Below are 22,765 nucleotides of genomic sequence, written 5' to 3' on the forward strand. Positions count from 1 at the left end.
GAAATGTATAATTAAATTTGTTCAATTAATGAAATGTGTTTAATCTTCAATAATTCATAAACAATTTTTGATGAGTCCAAAATTTGTAAGTCCAACTTTGTTAATCTTGTTAAATTATGCCATGTTCAGTAAAAGTGCTAGGGTTTATGAAATGCTTACTGAGGATTGGTGAGTTGTTGAAATGGTTTCAATCTTTCAACATTTCATGTTTTGTTGGTCTATAAATAGAGTTGTGTAAATTATATTAGTGGGTTCCCTATTTCCTTAAAAGGGTCACCCTCATGTTAAGTATAGTTAGTTTTCTTTTTAGATTTAAACTGAGAGTTAAGCTTAATCAATTTAGGAAGTTATTAAATGCTGAATAATAATTCAGATCAGGAAATCCTTAAGGCTTTTAACTCATGGCATAAGTGCATTGCATCTCCACTGTTGTCTTATAGTGAAGCATCTTTCGTTGCATGTCATTCATATTCATTACATTGCATGCGTGATTCTTTTAGGGAACTTCGACCCGGCGAGCGAGGCGAACGAGGCTGTCCCCGGAGGTTCCCGCAGTGGTGATCGTGACTCGGGTAGCTGTGAGCAGCAGCTAGGGCAGCAAGGCAAGCATCTATCATATTGCACCGTGTCTACTTGAAAATCTAATATGTTATCTACGCTTATGTATACATTGCATGTGTCGGGTACCGAGTTGGGTAGAACCTATGCCTATGCATTCTCCCATTTTGGTCACGTGTCATGTGTTATTCCTTGGAGCCTAGTGGTGTCGTCGAGGTCTAATGATAGTTCGCTATGCTTAGTGGTACTTAGGCTTTCCGGTAGAAGTCGACGACGGTGTCCACCGTTGTCGGGAGCCTAGGGCTTATTACTTGTTCACACTTGTGGTTGTGTTGAGGATGAGTCGGTTTGGTGAGTGGTGAGTTGAGACGAGGTGTGGGCGGTGTTAGGGGTGTCATCTGCTCACGAGGAGTCCTCAGGCAGTTCGGGGAGGGGACCCGGACACCGTAGACCGCTTGTACCGGTTAAGCACCGATCATCGGTGTAGTCGGCTTTAGCACTTACCTTACTCACCACATGCTGATATAATGGTAGGCGAGCCGATTACCTTCGCAGACGTGGTCATGTGGGCCTCGTCATAGACGGTGTGAGTCCGGTTTGAGTCCGGGCTTTTAGCGGTATTAGTTTGCTCGGGGAGTAGTTCTAATACCGTCGTGCCGAGCTATGGTTGATCCACATGGTTGGGCCTGGTTGGGAAAGGTTGTCACGGGTACCCCCTTGTGTGCATCTTAGCGGGTGGCACAAGCCGTATGGTCCCTGTGTCGTGTGGGTCCAGGAGTATCCCCCTGCAGGGTGTATAATCAGTTCGAACTGCCACGCTCTCGGTCATGAGCATCGCTATCGCTTATCTCCACCGAGCGACCATATTTTGGTCGTAGAGTTTCGATATGGGTTGTGGCATGGTTGGTTTGGGGTGGTTTGGTCGGTATGTGGTCGGTGGTTTGGTGGTATTGGCTTACTTTTATACACTTGTTGTTTACATGTCTGATATGGTCAGTTGGTTGGCAAAGTTTGAGTTGGTGGTTGGTTAAGTCAGTTGCTTACACCTAGAGTCTAGGTTGCTTACCGCTTAATGAACTTAAACATGTCTTAATCCTTGCTACAGCTTTAAATGCATGATCCTTGGAGTCGAGAATATATATATATACTCATACTGTGTAAGACTTGCTAGTACCTTCGTACTAAGGGTGCTGCCCTTAAGTTGCTTTCAGGTTCGCAGGTTGGCGAGGAAGAGGCTGTGTTCGGCTACTTTGTGCCTGCCGATCAGGGTGGCGGGCCGGAGTAGCACTTTCTACTCCGAACTCCGGCGCTTTTGGTATGGAGCCTAAGGGCATACGGCTCTATACTCTTTTGTTGTATAGGTTTATTTTCCGCTGCGTAGTTGTGGTTGTTCCTCTTTTGTTGTAAATTGTGGAAGCAGTTGCTTGTTTAAGAATTGTAATCCAGTTTAATTACTTGCTCTCTATTAAACTGTGTTGTGATATTTGAGTTGGAAGGCATGTGTTCCGATCCTGGGCACAAAACACGTGCCGGGACTACCGGAATAGTATTCTGGTTAATCGTCGAGGTTGTGATTATGAATAATGATCCTCCTGATGATTAATTAGAATACTATTTGGACGGTTCCTCACAGTAATGCGTTGTGATCAAATTTTTGATAGCCATAATTTTTCTAAGGAGAATAAGGTACATGTCTCATCTATTGAGTTCACTTGGTATGCTTTGACTTGGTGGAATTCTTTATGCCATGGCAGAGGCCGCCCACACAAATGGCAATATATTAAGGATATTATTAATCATCATTTTGTGCCTGAACATTTTCCTCAAACCTTATATACTCGTTTGTAGTGACTTAAGCAAGGTAACCTTAGTGTGGATGAATATCATATAGACATAGAACTTTTAATGATTTGTATAGTTGTGCAAGAGAATGAGAATGCCACTATGTCTCAGAACATGTAGGAAGATGTTGAAACTAAACGTTATTATGATATACAAAGTTTGGTGCATGTCCCTTTGAGGATGGAGCACTAACGTAAGGCCCATCGTGCTGCTGGATGTTCTCACTCTTTTCAGAGAAAAGATGACAAGAGTGCTGCTACTAAGTCAATTTCCTTCAAACCGACCACTCCATCAAAGGAAATGTCAAAATCTATTGTTGGTTCATTGAGCAAAGCACAATCCAAGGTTGAATCTTCTGTTGCATCTTCTCATTCTAGAAAATTGTGTTATACTTTCGGGGGAAGAGGGCATTTCATGAGAGATTGTCCTAACGAAAAGAATGTGTTGATGACAAAAGAGGGCTATATTTTTAATAGCCTTTCTAAAGAATCTGAAGAAGGGGCATGTTTATGATAGTCATACTTATGATAACTACCCTAAATTGTATGCTAAAAATAATGATAATAATGGTGCTGATGATGATGCTCTTAATATGGGTTTATCATTGCTAGCTTGTGAAATTCAGCATGATGGTGCACTTGTAGGTGAAGGGACAACACCATAATGTGTTCCAATCAGAGTGCAAAATTCAAGGAAGGTATGCAAATTAGTAATTGATGGTGGGAGTTTTACAAATGCTATTAGTTTAGATTTGGTTCATGATTTATCATTATCTACACAGAGGCTTCCTACGCCGTATTATATGCAATGGATGAATCAAAGTGGTATACTGAAAATTAATCACAATGTGAGGGTTACATTCTCTATTGGTGATTATTGTGATAAGGTGGATTGTGAGGTTGTGCCTATGAGTGCTTGGTACTTATTGTTAGGAAGGCCATGGATGTATGATCTCAATGCTACCCATCAGTGTTGTTCCAATAATTATTCTTTTCTTCATAAGGGGGTTGCATTGTGTCCTTAAATCAATGGATAACTCTTCCATCAAGGCAGATGTATTCTCTGTTGTAAAAAAGAAGAGAGAAGCGGTTGAGAATATCTCAAATCCGAGGATGGTTTTGTTTCAAGGGAGGGAGGATAATGTGACCATCAAGTCCTCATTTGTTTCCACGGGTAATGCTCTAAAATATTCAACTATTCAGTTTGGTTCTTTCCCTAGTTTTGTGAAGCAATACAGGAGGGAAAGAACAATATACCTGTTGTTCCTTGGTGCAAGAAAATATTCATGTGTGTTAATTTGTACAAAGAAGAGAAGAGCTAAGAAATGAATCCAAGGAAGTTTATTCAATTTAGTTCTATGCCATCTCAAGAGATAATCTAATCGGACAAGATCTAAATTCATATTTACATGCACAATGATTTGGTAAGCAAGGCAGTTTGGCAATATTTCTAGCTCGATTTGCACAGTGGCCAAATTAGTTTATTATTTCATAGATGTGAGTCTAATTATTCAAGTTGAGTCTGCTCTATAATTTGGTCTGGTTCTGTAATTTGCATATGTCTCGTGTCTCTCATGAGTCCGTGTTGGAGTTAACGTAGGGCAAGCATGCATGCCACGATATATGCCCCCGTCCATCAGTGTAATACTCTAACCCATTAGTATTTCTGATTTTGGCCCGTCTAGACTAAGTGTTCTGATACAGTGAGATTAGTCCCACCTTGGTAGGCTAAGTAGATTCAGGCTAGCTTATAAGTCTTTATGTTCCAAATATAGCGTCTCTGGGTTAACCCTTTTAGAGCATCTCCAAGATACACCATGTTATGTTTTCTATAGGCAAATTTAGAGATTTTGACTAAAAACACCCTCCAACAGCTCCCTAAACAAGGTCTCTATTTTTATCATTCCCCTAAACAGACCCCCATCCTAGCTACATCTAGGGAGCGAGCTTCGTTCCCAATCTATCGCCCTGTTGAGTTTCCACGCAGGGAATCTCCTTCTTGCGCCAACTCGGCACACAACCGGTGACCTCCGCCAGCCACCAGCACCCCGCCTCCCGCTACATGCCATCGAAGCCCACCGCCCACCCGCCACACGTCGTTGATGCCCACCATGAGCTCAGCCTTAGCCTCACCAGGAGCTCATCCTCCTCCAGCCTCGAGCTCAGCCTCCGCCCTGTCGGTGGACTGTTGGAGCGCAACCGGCGCACTGGAGAAGCGGATGTTCATGTGGTGCACTCTGCTCACATCGGCGATCTCCGTGAGCCAGGGGTTGACGTCGGCCTCGTCGTGGAGCCAGAGGAGGACCGCGGCTGTGTCATCGATGGCGTCGTCTATTCCACTGCATCTGTTTGCTCGTGAAGAGAAAAGTGGGAGAGAGAAAGAGGAAAGGTAGGGATGATGGGTGTGGTCCACCCGTCGATGATACATAAGAGGAAATATAGGGAATGGTGCATTGGGAGTTTGTTAGAGAGGAAGTAGATTTAGTTAGTGAATTTTATTGAGAAGGCTGCCTATATGAGGCTATAGGGAGTGAGTTTTTGGGTATTTCTTGGACATGAGCTTACACAAAAATGATGGTGAAAGTGTGATAGAGGTGTTATGCGTATTCGGGCTCGCGCCCACAGGTGGGATGGGTTGTATGTGATTTTGGATGCAGGGTCTTACATATGGTATTAAGAACCAATTCTCGTTGCATGAGTACATGCGTGTCGGCCCGTAGAGGAGACATGGTATGGATGTGGCACCAATGGGAGATCTTGTATTTGTCTATTATGTATGTGGTAAGCTATCGACGGCATCAGCCTTAAAGAGGGAGAATATAATACTCCGACCCATTAGTGGTTCTGGTTTTAGCCCGTCTAGCCCAAGCATTTCGATGTGGTGGGATTAGTACCACCTTGGTAGGCTAAGTAGGTTCGGTCAACTTATAAGTCTTTGTGTTCTAAACATAGTACCTTCAGGTTAAATCTTTTACACGAAGTGGGGATGAAAGTGCAAGAGAGATGCTATGTATATGTGGGCCCACCCCACATGTGGCTAGGCTATAAGTGATTTTGGATGCGGAGTGTTACAATGGGCCTTTGTAGACAGATTGATTTTTGCTTTGTTCAGGGCTTCTCCCTTGAACTCACGAAAGGGCGGTTCCCTTTTCCCATCTACCAAATAGTGATTGTTGCTGGCGATCCATCTGGATTGTGAAGGAACATGATCACGCCTAAACATTGTCCATGCTGCTAGGGGTGGCTTTCTTGCATTGGTAATTCCCCCTACCTTAAACAAGAACTAATTAACACAAAATTACACTTTCGTTAGAAAGCTTTTTACTGAGGCAACTTCATTTTCCCCTACCTTATACAATAACTAATGAACATAAAACTTTATATTTTGTGGGACTGCTTTACTCGGGCAAGTTATAGAGCTCCGCTTAGCTTCTGAAGGGTGGCCTGCTGCCTCCAAATGGCAAAATTTTCTTACAGCTCTGTTGAGTTGTATTTACAGTTACAACCTCCAGTGCAGACGCGTTTTCCATGAGATGTAAAAGAAATTCGAGTTGTCCTCTTGCCGCTTTGAATCCTGTAATGTACATGTTCTTCAAATAGTTATATTTACATTGCCCAAGGTCATGCCTGCGAGGACCCACATCCGCCAACCATAATGAACGGCCAGCAAACTGTAAGCATAAAAAAGATAGTGTGATCAACATAGTGTTATCCATGGCTCACTGATTTATGCAGTACGTGTATCAATATATATATTTGGGTCCCTCAAATACATGCTAAGAAATTAGATGTTGGCAAAGTAAATTAAAAAAGAGTAATATATTGACTTGCAGCAAAAGATGGTATTGGAAAAACTCCAGAAATCTGCAATATGCAATCAGGTCTATCTTTTATGTTATCCAACATTTGCTGCCGTATGTCTAAACAAAAGTACTCGATCAACCAATAATTTAATTTCTGAATATTTTGTAGGAAATAGTTTGGCTAATTATTCTCACATATTCTCCTGGTATGCATTCTTAGTATAGTTACCAAAATGGAGCACACAAATGAGGCTAATAAACACGTGCATGACAAATGAAAACAACTTTATGTAATTTTTAGGGCACGGTACCACAGACTGTAAAAAAGTGGACATCGCGTAACACTTCAAGAAATTTGATATATATGAAACAGGACCCGAGTAAAAACCGGAAAAGGATATCAGAACAAATAAACATCGTAAATGTAACATGTCACTTACATCGACCTTCAACTTTTCAATAAAAGGTGTGGCTCTCAGAAAAGAAACTGAATAAAGAACCTTGTCAACAGCTTCAAAAAATATTAAACATGAACAACTGTAAGTGCATGAGATAAGAAAGCTTCAATGGGTTATCCCATAACCATTGCTTCTTAAAGAGAAAATCATAAAAGGTCATGGGATCTTCCAATACACAAAAGATCCTTGGAAGATCTTGAGGTTAATGCCTGAAAGAGAATCCTTGGAAGAATGCCATTTAAGTCAAACATTAACCTCAAGGATCTTCCAAGGGACTACCTCTAAATGTTGCCACACAATACGCAAAGTCTGATTTTGCACATTCAGAAGCCCATTGAGAAGTTACAAGAGAGCATGCTGAAAAACTGCATTGTCCAAATGAATATTTGCACTTTGCCTTCGAAGAATAGCTAGGGTCAATAGGGATAAAGGATCATTCATATTCAAAGGTAGATGGGATAGGAGAAGCGATCATTAAAGCGCAGGCATGAGTACGAAGGTACTCGCAAAACTTAAATCATATAGAGCATATATACATAGCTCGACTTTAAGTATTATATATGCATTGAGCTGTTAGCAAAAGTAGACCACACGGTTAAGTAGAACATATGCGGTAAGCAACCTAGACACATATATGCGAGCATCTATACTTAACTCAAAAACAACTACCTTTCTACCCTGTAAACCACAACTTAAACATGTATGTATAGGAACCATAGTATCTCATCAACAATCTACCAACTATTTCCATCCTACCATAACCTTATCCCACATTCGTAAACTCTATGACAGATACAAATGAAACAATAGCATGCTCATGACCGAGAGCGTGGCATTTCGAAATATTTTTTACACCCTGCAGGGGGTACAACTTTACCCACACGACTCGAGGATCATTCAGCTTGTGCTACTCACGAAAGTACACATAATAGGGTACTCGTGTCAACCTTTCTCATACCCGAAATCACTCACTTGCAATACCCCTATGGCACCGGGGTTACCGCGAGTGTGTCCCGGACACATCCGGCTCCCCGCCACCTTGCTTCTCCTTTTCTTTTTCTCTTACGCGTCATAGAGCAACAAGGCAAGTGTCAACACGATATATGATAATCGGCTTACCTTACCATTAGATCAGTATGTGGTGAGTACGGCAAGTGCTAGAGCTAACTGTACCGACGGACGGCCTTAAACGATGCAAGCGGTCTATGGCATCCGAGCTCCTCTCCCGAACTACCCAAAGGACTCCTCTTGGCCAGAAGATACCCCTAACACCGCCCACATCTCGCCTCAATCTCACATCTCAACCATCCATCTCAACCTCATCTTTGTATCTGTGAACAGTGATTAAGCCCTAAGTTCGCAAACAACGACAGCACCGTCGCTCGACTTCTACCGAGGAACTAAGCATTGCTAAGCATTTCGAATAACCCTTGAAGCTTGACACCAACTATATTATCAAGGCTATAAGGATAAGGGTTCATCAATAAATCAAGGTAGAGATAATGCATCAACATAGGTTCTACCCATATCATCCTGACACTGGACTCAACACATGCAAACATACATAAAAGCATAATTTATCAATTTTAGACTCCATTCAATTTGAACAAAGGGTGCAGTATGCTTAGATGATTGCCTTGCTACCCTGGGGTTTGCCTGATACTTACCGAACAGAACTCGCAGAAGTGGTGTGCCTCGGTGTCACCCTCGATCACACTCGCGTCACGCTCCAGACCTTCGTTCACTACTGAAGAACGCATGCAATGATGAGCATGAATGACGTGCAATGACGGATGCTCCACAACATATGGCAATAGTGGAGATGCAGTGCATTATGCCATGAGTTCAAAGCCTCAACATTTTCTTCACTTGGATTAATGTTAAGCATTTAATCATTTCCTGGATTAATTAAGCTTAACACAAAGTTTAGACCTAATTAGAAAAATTAATTCATACTTAACATGAGGGTGATTATTTTTAATGAGCAGGGAATCAATTACTAAAACTTACAAAATTGATTTTATCAATTTTGGAGCTACCAATAATTGATTATGGATTAATGGAGCTGAAACCTATTTTATTAACCCATGTAATTTAAATACATATTTCATTGATCCAAGTATTTTTGACATGTAGATAATGATCATATAAACCTAAAAAAATTAGTTTCATGATTTTTGGAGCTATATACAATTTTCTATGCATTTGACAAAATTCGGCTGATTTATTAGTTGTACACTAAATCCATTTCTCATTTTTTGGAATATCCGGATTAAAAAGACCCCAAACTCTTTTTGTACCAGAGCCTATCTAGCTACTGAGGCTGACCACGGCCCCGGGCATTTGACTTCGGTCAAATGGCCTTGAGGCCATGCCGCTCACACGGCTGACGACCCGGTTTGGCGTCGCCGGCGGCAAACGAAGGTAGATCCCGGCCAGCCGAGAACACCCACGGGGTCAGCATGATAGGAGGAGCATGTTGATGACACAAGTGGTTGACGGCGGCGATGGTAAGGTGGCCAGCGGCAGAAACATGGTGGTGCCTCAGTTCGGCATGCCGGCAGCGAAACGGTGGCAAAAATGTCCCGACCGAGGGCTCCAACAGCATCCACGCGGGCCGGCGAACACAACAGCCCGCCTCTCGGTGAAGGGGCCCGACGACGGCTAGGGCGGTGGCGTGCGCGGGGAGGCAGCGACGGCTCGACCATCACTGACTACCACGCCGATGACGAGCTAAAACAAAGCGAACGCACGTGAAAGGTAGATGTGTGCGAGGTGAAGCTCACCATGTGCTTTGATTTGGTGGAGAAGCAAGGATGCGACAGCTCGACGGTGAGGTGGTGGAAAGGATGCCGGATTTGGGGAAGACAGTGGTGCGGCGTCGATTTCGACCGGGGAAAGGATGGGCCTCGCATGGGAAAGAATCGGGGGAGGCTCCACAACCTTCCTTCATGCTCCCTGTGGCTCGGGGTAGGCGAAACTTGTCGGTGGCATGGTGGAAATGGCCGACGGCTGCTGCTTGGCTGCTCTGCTCTGATGGACGGCGGGCCGAGTGAGAAGCAGCAGAGAGAGAACGAGGGAGAGGGAGAAAGCAATCGGCAAGGGGGGGATAAGGCCAGTGGAACTCCCTAAAGCCTTGATGTCATGCTCGACTTTCCTGGCGACGTGGCTGGCTGCCCCAGAAGTCCACGAAAATGGCAGCCGTCAAATGCATAGAGAGAGGGAGGTCGATGGATGAAAAGTAGCCAGCCAAAGAAAAAAAAATCCCACCTCTTTTCTAATTCATTTGGAGGTCTTCATATGGTCTAAAATTTGTGAGACAAAATTTGTATAAAACTATAATTCATAAGCAATTAATTTTAAATTTTTTGACCCCAATAGCCTGAGCCAATTTCCAATTAAAATTCTCAAAAAATGCAAGCTTTTCTAACTTGTGGTAATTTTTATGCCTTCAAAACCATTCCCAAAAATTTGGGAAAAATCACTAATATTCTTCACATGGCATGGACTAATTTGTAAAATTATTTTCGACCCTATGTTTCATAGCAATTTCGTGAGTTCCTTCACCAGGCACCACTAAACATTAATTTTCACAATTTATGTTTAATTGAAATTGCATGTTTAATAATTGCTCAAAACAATTAAACATGATGCTTATGATGCTTACTGACATGCTTAAGCCATTTGGACTGTCACAGTTGTGGTGATGAAATGGTTTTGGCTATGGTTTGTGGTGTTGGATTGTACGTCTGGTGAAAGTTTTGATCAAGGTGTTGACCTTAGTGGTGATGTTGGTGGGAAGGTTGGTTAATCTTCACTTAATTTAATGCTTTTACTTAACTGTCTTTTATTGCTCGCATTAATGCAAATAAAACTATGTGTTAGCTTGTCATTTGTTATAGGCGTGTATATCATTATTTTCCTGTACGCTTGCTAAGCACGTCATGTGCTCACACTTGCTATTTTTACTATGCCATGCAACATGTGTGGTACTGCTCAATAAGTGAAGATGTTGAAGACTATCAAGATAAGGTTCTGACATTCTAGGCGTGTGTCTCTCGGTCGGTTGCCTGTGGTATTATTGGACACCAGTGCTTCTGTTATGCTACAGATATATTCGTAGAAGATAATATATGTCGATAGCTATAAGAGTTTAATGTTTATTTCATTTAAAGTATTGATTTTGTTATTTCACTTGTGATGTCCTTATGTGTGTTAAACATCCTGGGCATACATAAGCTGTATATGATATTGTTTGTTAAAACCGGGTTTGACATAGGTGGTATAAGAGCCAAACTGACCGTATGACATAAGCCTAGATAGAATGGTCGTGTCACAAGGTCATATTTTAAAAGACTATTTTGAAAAACAAACCTCCCCATGCTTTTCTACTCTCTCAGATCCTCTCTCCACTTACCTACTCCAACCTATTGAGTGAAATGAATTTCCAGCACACTCCATATTTCAAACTTTTAGTTGTTGAACTAGTCCCAGTTACTCTGATTGAGAAGGCTGCATTTGAAGATCCCAAATAACGCTTCTACCACGTATGAAGATCCGATGAAGTTGAAGACACTTTATTACAAGGAAGAATCATCACTACAACATTGAGGACATGAAGATCTACCTTCGCGCTACTCCCAGTTTTAGTTTTTCGAGTCATAGGAGGGTTTTTTTTCCTATTCTTCAGGAACGTTAGAATGATGTTAGTAGCGTGCTTTCGTGTGGTGTGCCTTTAGTGATTTGGATTTTGTGTTTAAGTGCTGGAGTGCATTGTTGGATGCTTTAGCATCTTGTAACAGAGACTTTATATATATCTATAGCAATAGTATAGTTGGGTTTTCTCCTTCTAGTCTTTTCTCTTCTTCCCCCAACCTTCCTCTTCAATCCTAACCAGATAGTGAACACAAAGAAAGACCAGTATGGTGAGAACACAAACCCCAGCAACAACGACAGTGACAACTAGCATACTCCACCACATTTCAACAAGGAGCAACACAGACATAGATCCTCCAAAGCATGGCTCAAAACATGGAAAAATTGCTACAGATCACTAAAGCTCTGAGTGCACAAGACGAACATAGTCAGCAGGACAATAGGAAGAAGAGAAATACACCATTCCAAGGACAAGAAAGTAACTCACGTCTCATGTGTCAACTCAAGCTCCTCAGCAAAGGTCTATGCTCCATCCCAACAATCAGTACAAGCCTCAACCCCAAGCACCTGTTCAACACTCCGATTATCAGACTCTCCATTCTACTCCCCTACCACTCCTCAAGCCAAGAACATCCTTTCTACTCCCACCTCAAGAAAAGGATGTTTCCATTATGGAGATGAAGGACACTATGTGAATATGTGCCCTAAGAAGTGTCCAAATTAGGCCAACACCAACACTCTGAAGCCTACTCGGTCTCAATCCTAAGCATGTAACGGAAGCAAGATGCTTGCTTAGAACAACTGTAGACAACAGGACACCAGGAGGCAAAGCGGTCCTTGAGAGCTCAACATCAGTGGTTGGGTGATCACCTACAGTGAATTTCAACCAAATGGGTCAAATGTTTCATAAAGTGCAAAAATCAAGTTGTATTAGTGCAACAAGGCAATCCTGTCAATCAAGAAATAGATGATACGGTAGAATAAAAAAATCCTCTCCCGTGCCCCAACATTCAAATTCCCTATCCTACGAATCTGGAGGAGAATAGACCCTAGGATTCTACTAAAAAAAATAGTGTGTTTCTGCTGTGGAGGAGAAGGACATTACATCAGCAAATGCCCTAAGAAGTTTTTCGCCCAGAACCAGATCAACCCTCAGCCCAAGATGAAGACCTCAGTTCAGCATTTAGGCTATCACAACGTTGAAGTAGCAACTCAAGATAGTCAAGCTCAATAGAATGTTGTCAATCCCAAAGACGCTCAGTAGGCACCAAAAAGTTGAGAGTGATATACCACATGCCAAGTGCAACCTTGTAATAATGAGAATCCGATGTTATCTCTTTGTATCATCAAACCATGTGGCTTAATTACAATCTGTTTAAGACTTGAATGGAATTTTGTTTCCCCTCATTCTATCTGAGAAATGTTAATGTTGATTTGTTCTATCTCTAGTCTGTCTACTTCTTAATAACTGGGAATGCATGTCAAAGAAGTCTGCTAGCGCTCCTTTTAAGTGGGTAGGCCCCAACCCCTATAACTTTGGAAGCTAAGAGCATAGGTGCCATCTCCAGAATGAACTGGTTTGCAAAGTTAGGAAATAGTGAAGTGAGACAAAAGAGTTATCGCAACACAACTATGTTTCAAGGAAGTCAACCAGAGTGATGGAAGGAGTATGAAACCAATGTCTATATGGAAGCAACTGCAATGGGAAAGGACTGCACTTTAGAACAAGATATCAACATAAGTCAACTCAAGGATCAGGAGATCAAAGAAGTCGGGCAAGTCACCAAGGATAGTAAAGTTTCAGGATTTATGAAAGATAATCAAGGTATCGTATTGTTCGGAAAGAAAATCTTTGCATCTAAACAAAAGTTCATAATAGAGAGCGATTCTGAAAGAAGCTCATGATTTCGTGAATTTCATTCACCTGAGAAGTACAAGGGTAGTTTGTCTATATGGTGTATCTAAGGAGAGCGTGTCGGATCAGGGTACACAGTTCACTTCAAGGTTTTGACTGAAGTTATTTATGTTGAGGGAAACCAAACCAAATTTCAAAACAATATGTCATTCCTAGGCTATGGGTAAAATAAGGAAAGGTAACCAGGTTTTGGAGGATACGCTAAGATAAGAGTTTTCTAATGACATTGACTATCGAAGAAGGAATGAAACATTCAGAAAAGTTTTACATGCTCAAGGAAATCAATCAAGGTTTCTTGAGACAGTTGAGAAAGCCATCAAAAGCAAAGTAATCAAAGTATCTCAGTGTAATGAGGTCACCACCAAGAAGAAAAAACAATTACGAAAAGCGAGAAGAAATCATAAAGACTAAATTCCCTTATCTCTTTTTTGTTCCGTTTGAATCTTGAGGACGAGACTCCTTTAAGGCGGGTAGATTTGTAACACCCTGGTTTTTAGAATTTGCAATTTTTTTAAAAAAACTTCAAGATTACTGAATAGCATCACCAGTATAATAGGTTTAAAACCTATTTTCATAAACAATCAATCAGTATAGGTTTTTTTGTGTGCATTGCAAGCTGAATTTTGCTAGGAGCTAGGTAAATGAATTAGAGTTTCTTTTTCTTTCTTCTTGGTGTTTTGAGTGAAAAAAGTTTTTAAAAGGTTTTTACAAAACTCAATAGTCAATAAGTTAAGGATCTTAATGGTTCGAATTCAAAATCTTTGAATTCACCATCTCTTTAATCATTGATCATGCTTGGTCCTTCTCTAGTTCAACTCAAATCTTATCCAAATCCTTGTTAAAGTCAATTTTTTCTATTCCTCATATCCTATTCAAACCATATTCAAATTTCTCTCTGCAAAAGTTTTTTTCTAAAACCCTATATATGCCTAAAGTGTCATTGGACTCAATCTTGCCCAAACCTAAGCTCTTGGCCAGCACACAAGTCTTCTAGAAGGCCCAACACAATGGATCCACAAAATCTATGAATATTCAGGGAATCCAGAACAGCCTCATCTTTCCATGCAGTTTTGGAGTTTGAGATGGCCTCAAATGCACATCTTGACAATACCAAAGTTGTAGGTCTCATCGAGAGCTTCTATTTGAACATATGGAAATCACTGTTTGGATAATGGAGCTAGGAGTTATGGCCCCCAAAATTAGTATTGCGCATCTCAGTTCAAACAGTTTATATTGTCACGCGTTTTTGGAAATCAAGATGGTATTTCTAAAAGTTCCAATGAATAATTAAGTTGTAGATCTTTTCGAGTATACAATTTGGAGTCTGGACGGTGGAGATATTGTCCTCGCAATACAGGGCTGCGAAAAAGAAATCCAAACCGACTTGAACTCGAACCCAAGTCATGTCCGGCTTGGACTCCACCTCGACCAGCCACCCCTAGCCCTATAAATAGGTGTTGCACATCCTACCCTACCCCTTTTCCATGCCTCTAATCCCTAGCCGCCGCAGCTGTCCTGTCCGTGCATCGCTATTCGCCAGTGTCGCCGCTATCGCTGCCCATCATGCGCTACCTCGTCGCCTCCGTGAATTCTCCATCCCCGATCATCAAAGCAAGGTGAGGACCCCTTCTTCTCCTTCCATACCCCTATTATATCATTATATTAAGTCCCTAGCCAAACCCTATCCCCAGCCAAATCTCAACCTATGCCACCACGGTCGTCGTCTCGTGGACAGCCACACCGTCACCGATTGGCATTGACGTTCGCGACTAACAAGTGCATCCATGAAATGACTTATCTCATCGCTAGCCTCATCATCAAGAAGGTTGTCTCCAAGGTCCACTCGATCGATCATCGGATCCTTGTCAGGTGAGAGGGCAAAGTTATCATAAAACCCTTTGTCAGAGAAGATGGTTCTCGGTCCAATCTTGGGTGGAATCGGTGACATATTTTGTGGCAAAGATTCGGCGTCGTTAGTTATGATCCTCACCGATGGCGCCATCTATCGATGATTAATAAACCGTCAATCTTACGAATACATGATTGAAGTAGAGGATACTTACTCTTGTGAAATAGAGTGCAAGAAGACAGAGATTTATACAAGTTCAGGCCTCTCACATAATAATAGCTCTACGTCCTATGCCCTTATATTGATCTTCAAGACATATTAAAATGGGGGTCTTGACTAGCCTAGATGATATCTAAACCTAGTGAAGGCTACTCATATGTAGTCTCGGTGAGATGTTGATGTAGATCACGATTGCATAAGGCTCATGGCTCGTTGAGAGTTCTGGCTCCGTATATATATTGGGGTAGCCGTGTAGCATATAGACTCTTTTTCAAGTAGGATTTTGGCATCCTTAAATTCAGGGATGTATTTTCTTGCTTAAGGGATATTCTAGCACCTACCGGTTGTTTCCATCCAGGAACTCCACTCCCAGAGACAGCCGTATGTTCCGAAAATCTAGAAAACCCTAAGGGATTTGTATACATATAGGATAGTCGTATACGATATTTTTATATTATTCATCATCAGTGTGCTAATATTTTAATATTCTCTTCTTATCATATCGTTTTTCCATCCTATTAGAGAATAGGTCACATGCTTCTATTCATACAGTTGGCACGGTAAATCTGAATTTTACTTTATAAAAGATCGTGTAACTGAGAAACGTGTAACATATCCCTTCAATAAATAAGAATCTAGTCAGTGGTTCTATGCTTTGTAGAGTCTGGTTTAAGATGGTGTTTAGTCTAACAAAATAGTCGTAATGAAGTGTATGCTAGATATATCTTCAAGGCGCAAAGAAATATTCCAAGAATTTAATCTTGTTGCGAGTCTGCACGAACACTAGGACAGTACGTAAGGCGCTGGCCATTTGGCCGGCAGTTCATCCGTACACGCTAAATGGATCACGAAAGGTGCAGCTGGTGTCACGGAACGAACCAAATCGCCAAGCAAATCGGATATTCGCCAAGCATGTAATCCTATCTTGGCCACGTTTTCGTTAATATTTTGGCGATCCAGGACGAACAGGACAGGCCTCCATCCGATTCTGGTGCTGCATGCTAGCTAGCTTAATTGATGACGCTGGACGTGAGACTAAACCAAAAACCGCACACCAGACCATCCGCTTGTCGATCTTGCTGGTGATCCATCTATCTGCCGGCTTGTCTCTTCAACAGATATCTGAACGGCAACCTGCTATACTGGGTTTTTTTTTATGGAAAACAGTAGGACAGGATCCTGCTGATAATTAGCATTAATTAAAGAAAGAGTATATGTACAAGCAAGAACAGGCAAAAAAATACAGAAGAACCTACTATACGACAGAATGCAGCTTTTTTTCCCCTCTTTTAAAATGATGGTGACTGAAGACGATGATAGATGTTGTTCAGCAGAGCTGGGATCCGAAAAATAAAGCAGCGGCGAAAACCAGAGTCTGTGAAATCGGAAATTGGTGAAAAAATCATATCATGATTCATGATGTCCTTTTTTTGTGTTAAACTAAAGCATGGGACTATACTCCTCGTTTGACCTGAAACTTGGTACATGAAATGCATGTTATTGAAATGCTACAGCGCGTCGATAAACGCATAGGGTTTTCATGTGGATAGTGTGTCGTTTCCAGCATACTGTTGCAACAAACAATCGGTGAATCAGATTTTGATTTTCGCCACAAAAATGTTACTTCTGCAAGGTTCAGTAAGGATTTTTTTTGTGTTTGGAAAGTACTGCAGCTCATGACTAAGTGTGGTAACGAGTCGGGTCAGGCTGGGAGGAGCGATAATGCATCCGACCCAAAACCTGATACCCTAAACACGACCGAGTCATGAATCTGTTATCAAGTGCAAAACGACTTTTGGTGCTGGCCCCAGCCCCAACAGGGACTCAAGACCTATCCAAAGCTGGCACATCTCGCTGCCACCACCTGCTTATCTACTCTAGGCAACGCTCTTCCTCATCATCAACCTTGTCATTAGCACCACTGCGCTCACCTCACGCTCCCACCCGCGCCGCCATCGAGAGCACCACGGCAACGGGCACCCTCACCCCCACCAAGAGCCTCTCCAATAGTTCCACCCGCATCAGCAGCAGGAGTACCACTACTACCAGCAGTAGCCGTAATACACAACGCCATCGCCTGCACCACTCGGTTGTACGTCCTCTGTCCTGGACCGGCTCCACTCACTCAGATGTGTTCTCTCCTGTGGAAGAAGAGACAACGAAGCAGCCTCACTATGCCAGAAGCTGGTCGGAGCCCCCCCCCCCCCTCGACGGGAGGAGAAGAGGACGGCGACGATGATGAAGAAGTCGGGCTCAGAGGTGAGGAATGTGAAGCTAGCTCGGGCCCTGCAAGCAGGGTGGTCGAGGCAGTCGCGAGGGACAAGGGCCTACGACCCCGGGAGGAATAAGACGAAGACAATGCGACGAAGAAAAAGGTGGCGGATGTGACGATCCATGGATTTTGTGGGATCCATGGACGGATCTGAGGAAAGCTTGGGGGAGCTCACAGGCTACATTCGGGGGGTCATGGAGGACCCTCGGGTGCAGAAGCCGTCGTGACTCTGAGCCCACCTGAAATCGGGCTCCGACTCGATAGCCTTGCGGGTCAAATTTCACATCTAAACCCTCTCTACTGGGTCTAAAACCTATGGGTCCTAACCGGAGCTAGCCCACTGCCACCCCTACTCATAACATTTCACTATTACAGGTGACTGGGACAACTCTGCTCGGGTGCCTTCTTCATTCCCTTCCTAAATCCTACATATAAACAACTTCAAGCCATCAATATATTGATCTGAAATGTCAAGTTAAATGTGTGCCAAAAAAAAAAACATTTGATGCAATGAAATACATGAAATCCAAACAATTAAACTGTCTTGAATTCTGCCGTGCCTCAAATAAAACGATGAATCTCTTAACACTGAAATTTTCTCCAGGTGGTTACGTTGGTGTACGGAGTATTACTAGTATATCTTGAGACTGGAAAAAGGGATGCTATGTCTTCCCTGAAAAGAAAAGAAAGCCTTGAAAGGGATGCTATGTTCCATGTGTTGTCCTGCATCTGAAATTTAATCTAGATATTTTCATGTGAATGGGGAAAGTAATTTAGTTTGAAAGTCACAATCAGAATGCTGCAAGGGGAAGCTGGTGATCTAACGAAATAGTGTGTCCACCAATTAAGTACCTATTCACGATCATGAACAATCCTTGAGTGCAAAGCTAAAAAGCTTACTTCTAGAGAGGAAAAAGAGAGCCTTGTCACGTAATCCTTCGATGCCGCAACGAAGGGTAGAGAGGAGATGGAGATGTGGCTTGGCCACCAGTCATAGATTGTTCGAATTAAATCGGAAAGGTGATTAGCGTAACCAATCAAGAGGTAAGCCTTGTTGGCAAGCTACCTGGTACAGTGGTACAGTAATGCGCATATATTATAATTTGTTCGTGGTTGTGCATCTCCATGGAGGATAACCGTTAATAGTCCTTATGGCATGAAAGTTGGGATGACAAGACGTTTAAAAGGATGGAAGTTGGGATGACAAGACGTTAGGCCATCGGTAACCTGTGGAACCAGTTTGTCATCGTAAATTTTACTATGTTAGAAGTATATCTAGCTAGGGAGGCCCTATATAATGAACTCGTTCACTACTTCATAAAATAGTGGATTGTTGGAGACCCTCAACATTTCTGAAAACATATAAACAGTTTCTGATATTCGATCTAATATTTGGAAAGACGTATTCTACATTATAATGTGATTTGTTCTAATAGTGTTTATTAGTTCAATTAATCATGGTTCAAACAGTTTTTAAATGACATACGATTTGAAATATACTTTGCATCGCTAGTCCAGAAAAGAAAAGTTTTTCACAACTTATCAAAATACCCTATAAATGCCATTACTCTTACCTTTGTCTTATTTAAGGCAGAGTTATATTGCTTTAGCCATGTAAGAGCGAGACCGCCTCCCATCAGTTTCGATCAAGGTCCGGCCAATCCTCAGCAGATTGGAGTATGTGGCCCTTATACAAAGCTATCCTGTAGATAACATGTTCCAACAACAAAAACTCTGATACACGATGGAGAAGAGGGTGGCCTAACGATGGAGAAGAGGAGCGAGTAGGTTAGAGTTAAGGTTCTAGGTTGTAGGGTTCTAGGGCTGCTCCCTCCCTTAAGACATAGAAATCGAGAGGGAGGCAAGCTCAACGGTGGGCAGTGGGGCACCACTGGCCATCGTTGGTGGCCATGAGCGGTGGGTGGGTTCAAGGCATGGGTGTCAAGACCGTGAGAGGTTAGGGGAGGGTGAGATTGAGGAGGTGATAGGCGAGCGGTGGGTGATGCGACGAGACAGAGGGGACGCCATTAGTCTTCGGTAGAGGAATGAGAGGGGGTTGTGTGACAGGCAGTCGTGGCACCAGGAGCTACAAGGGATGGTGCACACGTATTTGGGTGGGGTGGTGGTGGAGTGGTGCTGGTGGGAAAGAAGAGGAGTGAGGAGGGACATGGCAAGTCGCACGCTATTTCCGCGCAATGGGTCGCACGTTAAACCCCAGTCCTTTCAACAAGCAACCACAAAAAACTATGCTAGGTGCTCCAACCACCATCCACAAAGCCAACAAAACAAACACCAAAGTCGCTTGGTAGGATCAGTCAGAACCATATTATAGTTAACTTCCATCTAACTTCACACATGAGATGAACTGGTGAAACCTGTCAAATTAAAGGAGCTCCCAATGACAAGTGTCCTGTGTCCCCCTCCCCTCCCATGATTGAGAAATGAGAAGCACCAATAAAATCCTAAGGTCCAGCATGGCATAAACATGTAAAGTGTATTGTCCCTTCTACAGACCGGTGGCTCATTCTAAGTTTTAAGGGTATTTTCAATAGTTAAAAATAATGCTAGTTTTTAGATTAGAGAGTACACTTTTTAAAATTTATGTGGATCTCGTAATTCACAATTCTCCATTTCTCATAAAGTAAAGAAGTATTAAGATAGAACCTACCTATACTACAAATAATAATATAAATCTTAAAAAATATATTCTCTCTTCTAACCATTGAATATATCCTTAGTAGGTCACACAACCAAAAATCCCACCAATCTCTCCCGCGAAACGCCCGCCTCCCGCCACTGGCGTCCTGCCACGAGGCGGATCTCCTCGGGCCGAGGCCCGCGACGGCCACCTCGTGCCAGCTTGGACGCCGTGCTCTGCTTTGGACAGCCTACTCTTAACAACCCTGCCCTTCCAAAGCATATTATACCCAACTATATAAGCGCACAGCACAAGCGAACACAAACCACCCACACAAAGCACAAGGCGAAGCAGAGCAGAGCCATCCCAATTGCCTCCACCAGCACACAAGGAACAGACCAACAGGAACTACAAGGGGGAAGGCAGAGGAGGAGGAGAGGGCCATTCTTGCGGCGGCGGAGGCGGGCCGCTGCCGCTGCTGCTGCAAGAATGGCAATGGGCGTCGGGGAGTGGACGCGGGGGCCGGCCATCGGGCGGGGCTCCTCGGCCACCGTGTCGCTCGCCGTCGACCGAAGCACGGGCGCCGTCTTCGCGGTCAAGTCCGTGGAGGCCTCCCGTGCGGGGGAGCTCCGGCGGGAGCAGAGCATCCTCCGCGGCCTCAGCTCGCCCCATGTCGTGCGGTGCGTGGGCTACTCCGGCGCTTCGTCGGCGGCGGCTTGCGACCTGTTCCTGGAGTACGCGCCCGGCGGGTCGCTCGCCGACGAGATCAAGCGTTGCGGCGGGCGGTGCGAGGAGACCCTGATCCGGTCAAGGGCGCGCGACATCCTGCGCGGGCTGGCGCACGTCCACACCGCGGGGCTCGCGCACTGCGACGTCAAGGGACGGAACGTGCTCATCGGCGCCGACGGCCGTGCCATGATCGCCGACTTCGGGTGCGCGCGCCGAGTGGCCCTGGATGTCAGCGGCGGCATTAACGGCGGGAGGATGAGAGGCGGAACACCGATGTTCATGGCCCCCGAGGCCGCGCGGGGCGAGGAGCAGGGGACGGCGGCCGACATCTGGGCACTCGGGTGCACGGTCATCGAGATGGCCACAGGCGGCGCGCCGTGGCCGCGGTTCGTCGACCCAATCGCTGCGCTCCACCACGTCGCGTTCTCCAGCGAGGTCCCGGAGTCCCCCCATTGGTTGTCGGAGGATGGCAAGGACTTCTTGGCCAGGTGTTTCAGGCGGGACCCAAGGCAGAGGTGGACGGCAGAGCAGCTGCTCGAACACCGGTTCGTGGCCACCGCCGCCTCGTCCTCATCCAATTCAATCCCAAGGAACAGCGAAAAGGATATGTTCACGTCCCCCAAGTGCGTCCTTGATCAGGCCTTGTGGGGCGAATCGACGGCGGACACCGACGCGGCCACGACGCCAATTGACAGACTCCGTGCACTGGCCGCCGGCGCGCCGGTCGTGCCGGACTGGACCTGGGACGCGAACTGGATCACGGTCCATCGCGGCGAAGGCGAGCACCCAATGCCGCCGGAGCTGGAGGCAGACACAAGCAATGATCCCCTCGTCCGGAGCTCTGCTGCCGCGAGCGTCAGTGGCCTCCCAACAGCCGAGGAGGAAGCTTCACATGGCCATGGCAATTTTTACGGCGATGCGATTAGTAGCTGTAGTGGGGATTCCACTGACAACTTTTGCGGTGGTAATCATGTGGTTAGCGATTGTAACCTTGCAATCACAAGCAATGGATTCTTTCATAGATGTTCTGTTACTTTTGTTTTTCTAGTCCCAGCTGGCAACTTACGTTTCTCATGTTCGGTTTTTTTTTTTTTTTGCTCTTTTTTCTCTCTTACTTTTTTATCCCAATTATACAACCAACAATGTGCGACTTCAAGCTAGCAGCGTGGCGTACGGTTCAGCTGATTGGTATCGCCAAAACACACATCAGGCAAGCTCCTCGGCCGAGAATTTTTTTTGTGTGTCTGGTCATGTGAAACGCGTGACTCGCAATTAGGAGGTGGTCGTTACACCTAGCCGGACGTACGTACGCAAGCGGCGAAAATCGGCGAAGTTATGAGACGAGCCGGCGACGTACGTCGGGTGTGCGTGCGACCGTGCGCGGGTCGACGTCCGTGGCGGGGCCGTCGGGCGCGCGAGACGTGTCTGTCGCTCGCTTGTTCGCGCCACCGGCCGGTGAGGCCCATCCGTGACGCCGACGTCGGTAGCATCTCGGCGCACGTTCTGCACGCGCGCCCGACTCGAGCAAGCGGCGTCTCCCTCTCGCTTTCAAGCATGCGGTCCGCTTCCGTGAGGTGCGCAGGGAAGTCTTGGCGGTTCGCACCCAACCTGTGACGCAAATGAGTTTTTTTATGTTGTGCTGCTTTGCGTCTGATTCATTTCGTTAAGACTTCCCTGTGACGGTGGAGGGATGGCGGACGGGCGGACGGACAGGGTTGTTCAGCTGGATGGGCATCCAGTATTAAGTTTGAACTGTTTAGAGACCACCTCTCTCTCTCTCTCTCTATATATATATATATATATAGACACTGATAAATAGGTATTACA

At 44.3% G+C, this 22,765-nt stretch overlaps 1 protein-coding gene across 1 annotated transcript; it reads left to right on the forward strand.

The window, feature by feature from the left end:
- The first annotated feature begins 20,356 nt into the window (after positions 1-20,356).
- Positions 20,357-22,215, forward strand: LOC133926698 (mitogen-activated protein kinase kinase kinase 18-like). Its single transcript, XM_062372722.1, has one exon. The coding sequence runs from the start codon at positions 20,699-20,701 to the stop codon at positions 22,097-22,099; it is 1,401 nt and encodes a 466-aa protein (XP_062228706.1). The 5' UTR covers positions 20,357-20,698; the 3' UTR covers positions 22,100-22,215.
- Positions 22,216-22,765: the final 550 nt, after the last annotated feature.

This window comes from Phragmites australis, chromosome 8 (assembly GCF_958298935.1).
Source record: "Phragmites australis chromosome 8, lpPhrAust1.1, whole genome shotgun sequence".
NCBI classification, from domain to species: Eukaryota; Viridiplantae; Streptophyta; class Magnoliopsida; order Poales; family Poaceae; genus Phragmites; species Phragmites australis.

Bases quoted from the DNA above. Each gene is read 5' to 3' on its own strand.
- LOC133926698 (XM_062372722.1), top strand. From the start codon at position 20,699: ATGGCAATGGGCGTCGGGGAGTGGACGCGGGGGCCGGCCATCGGGCGG.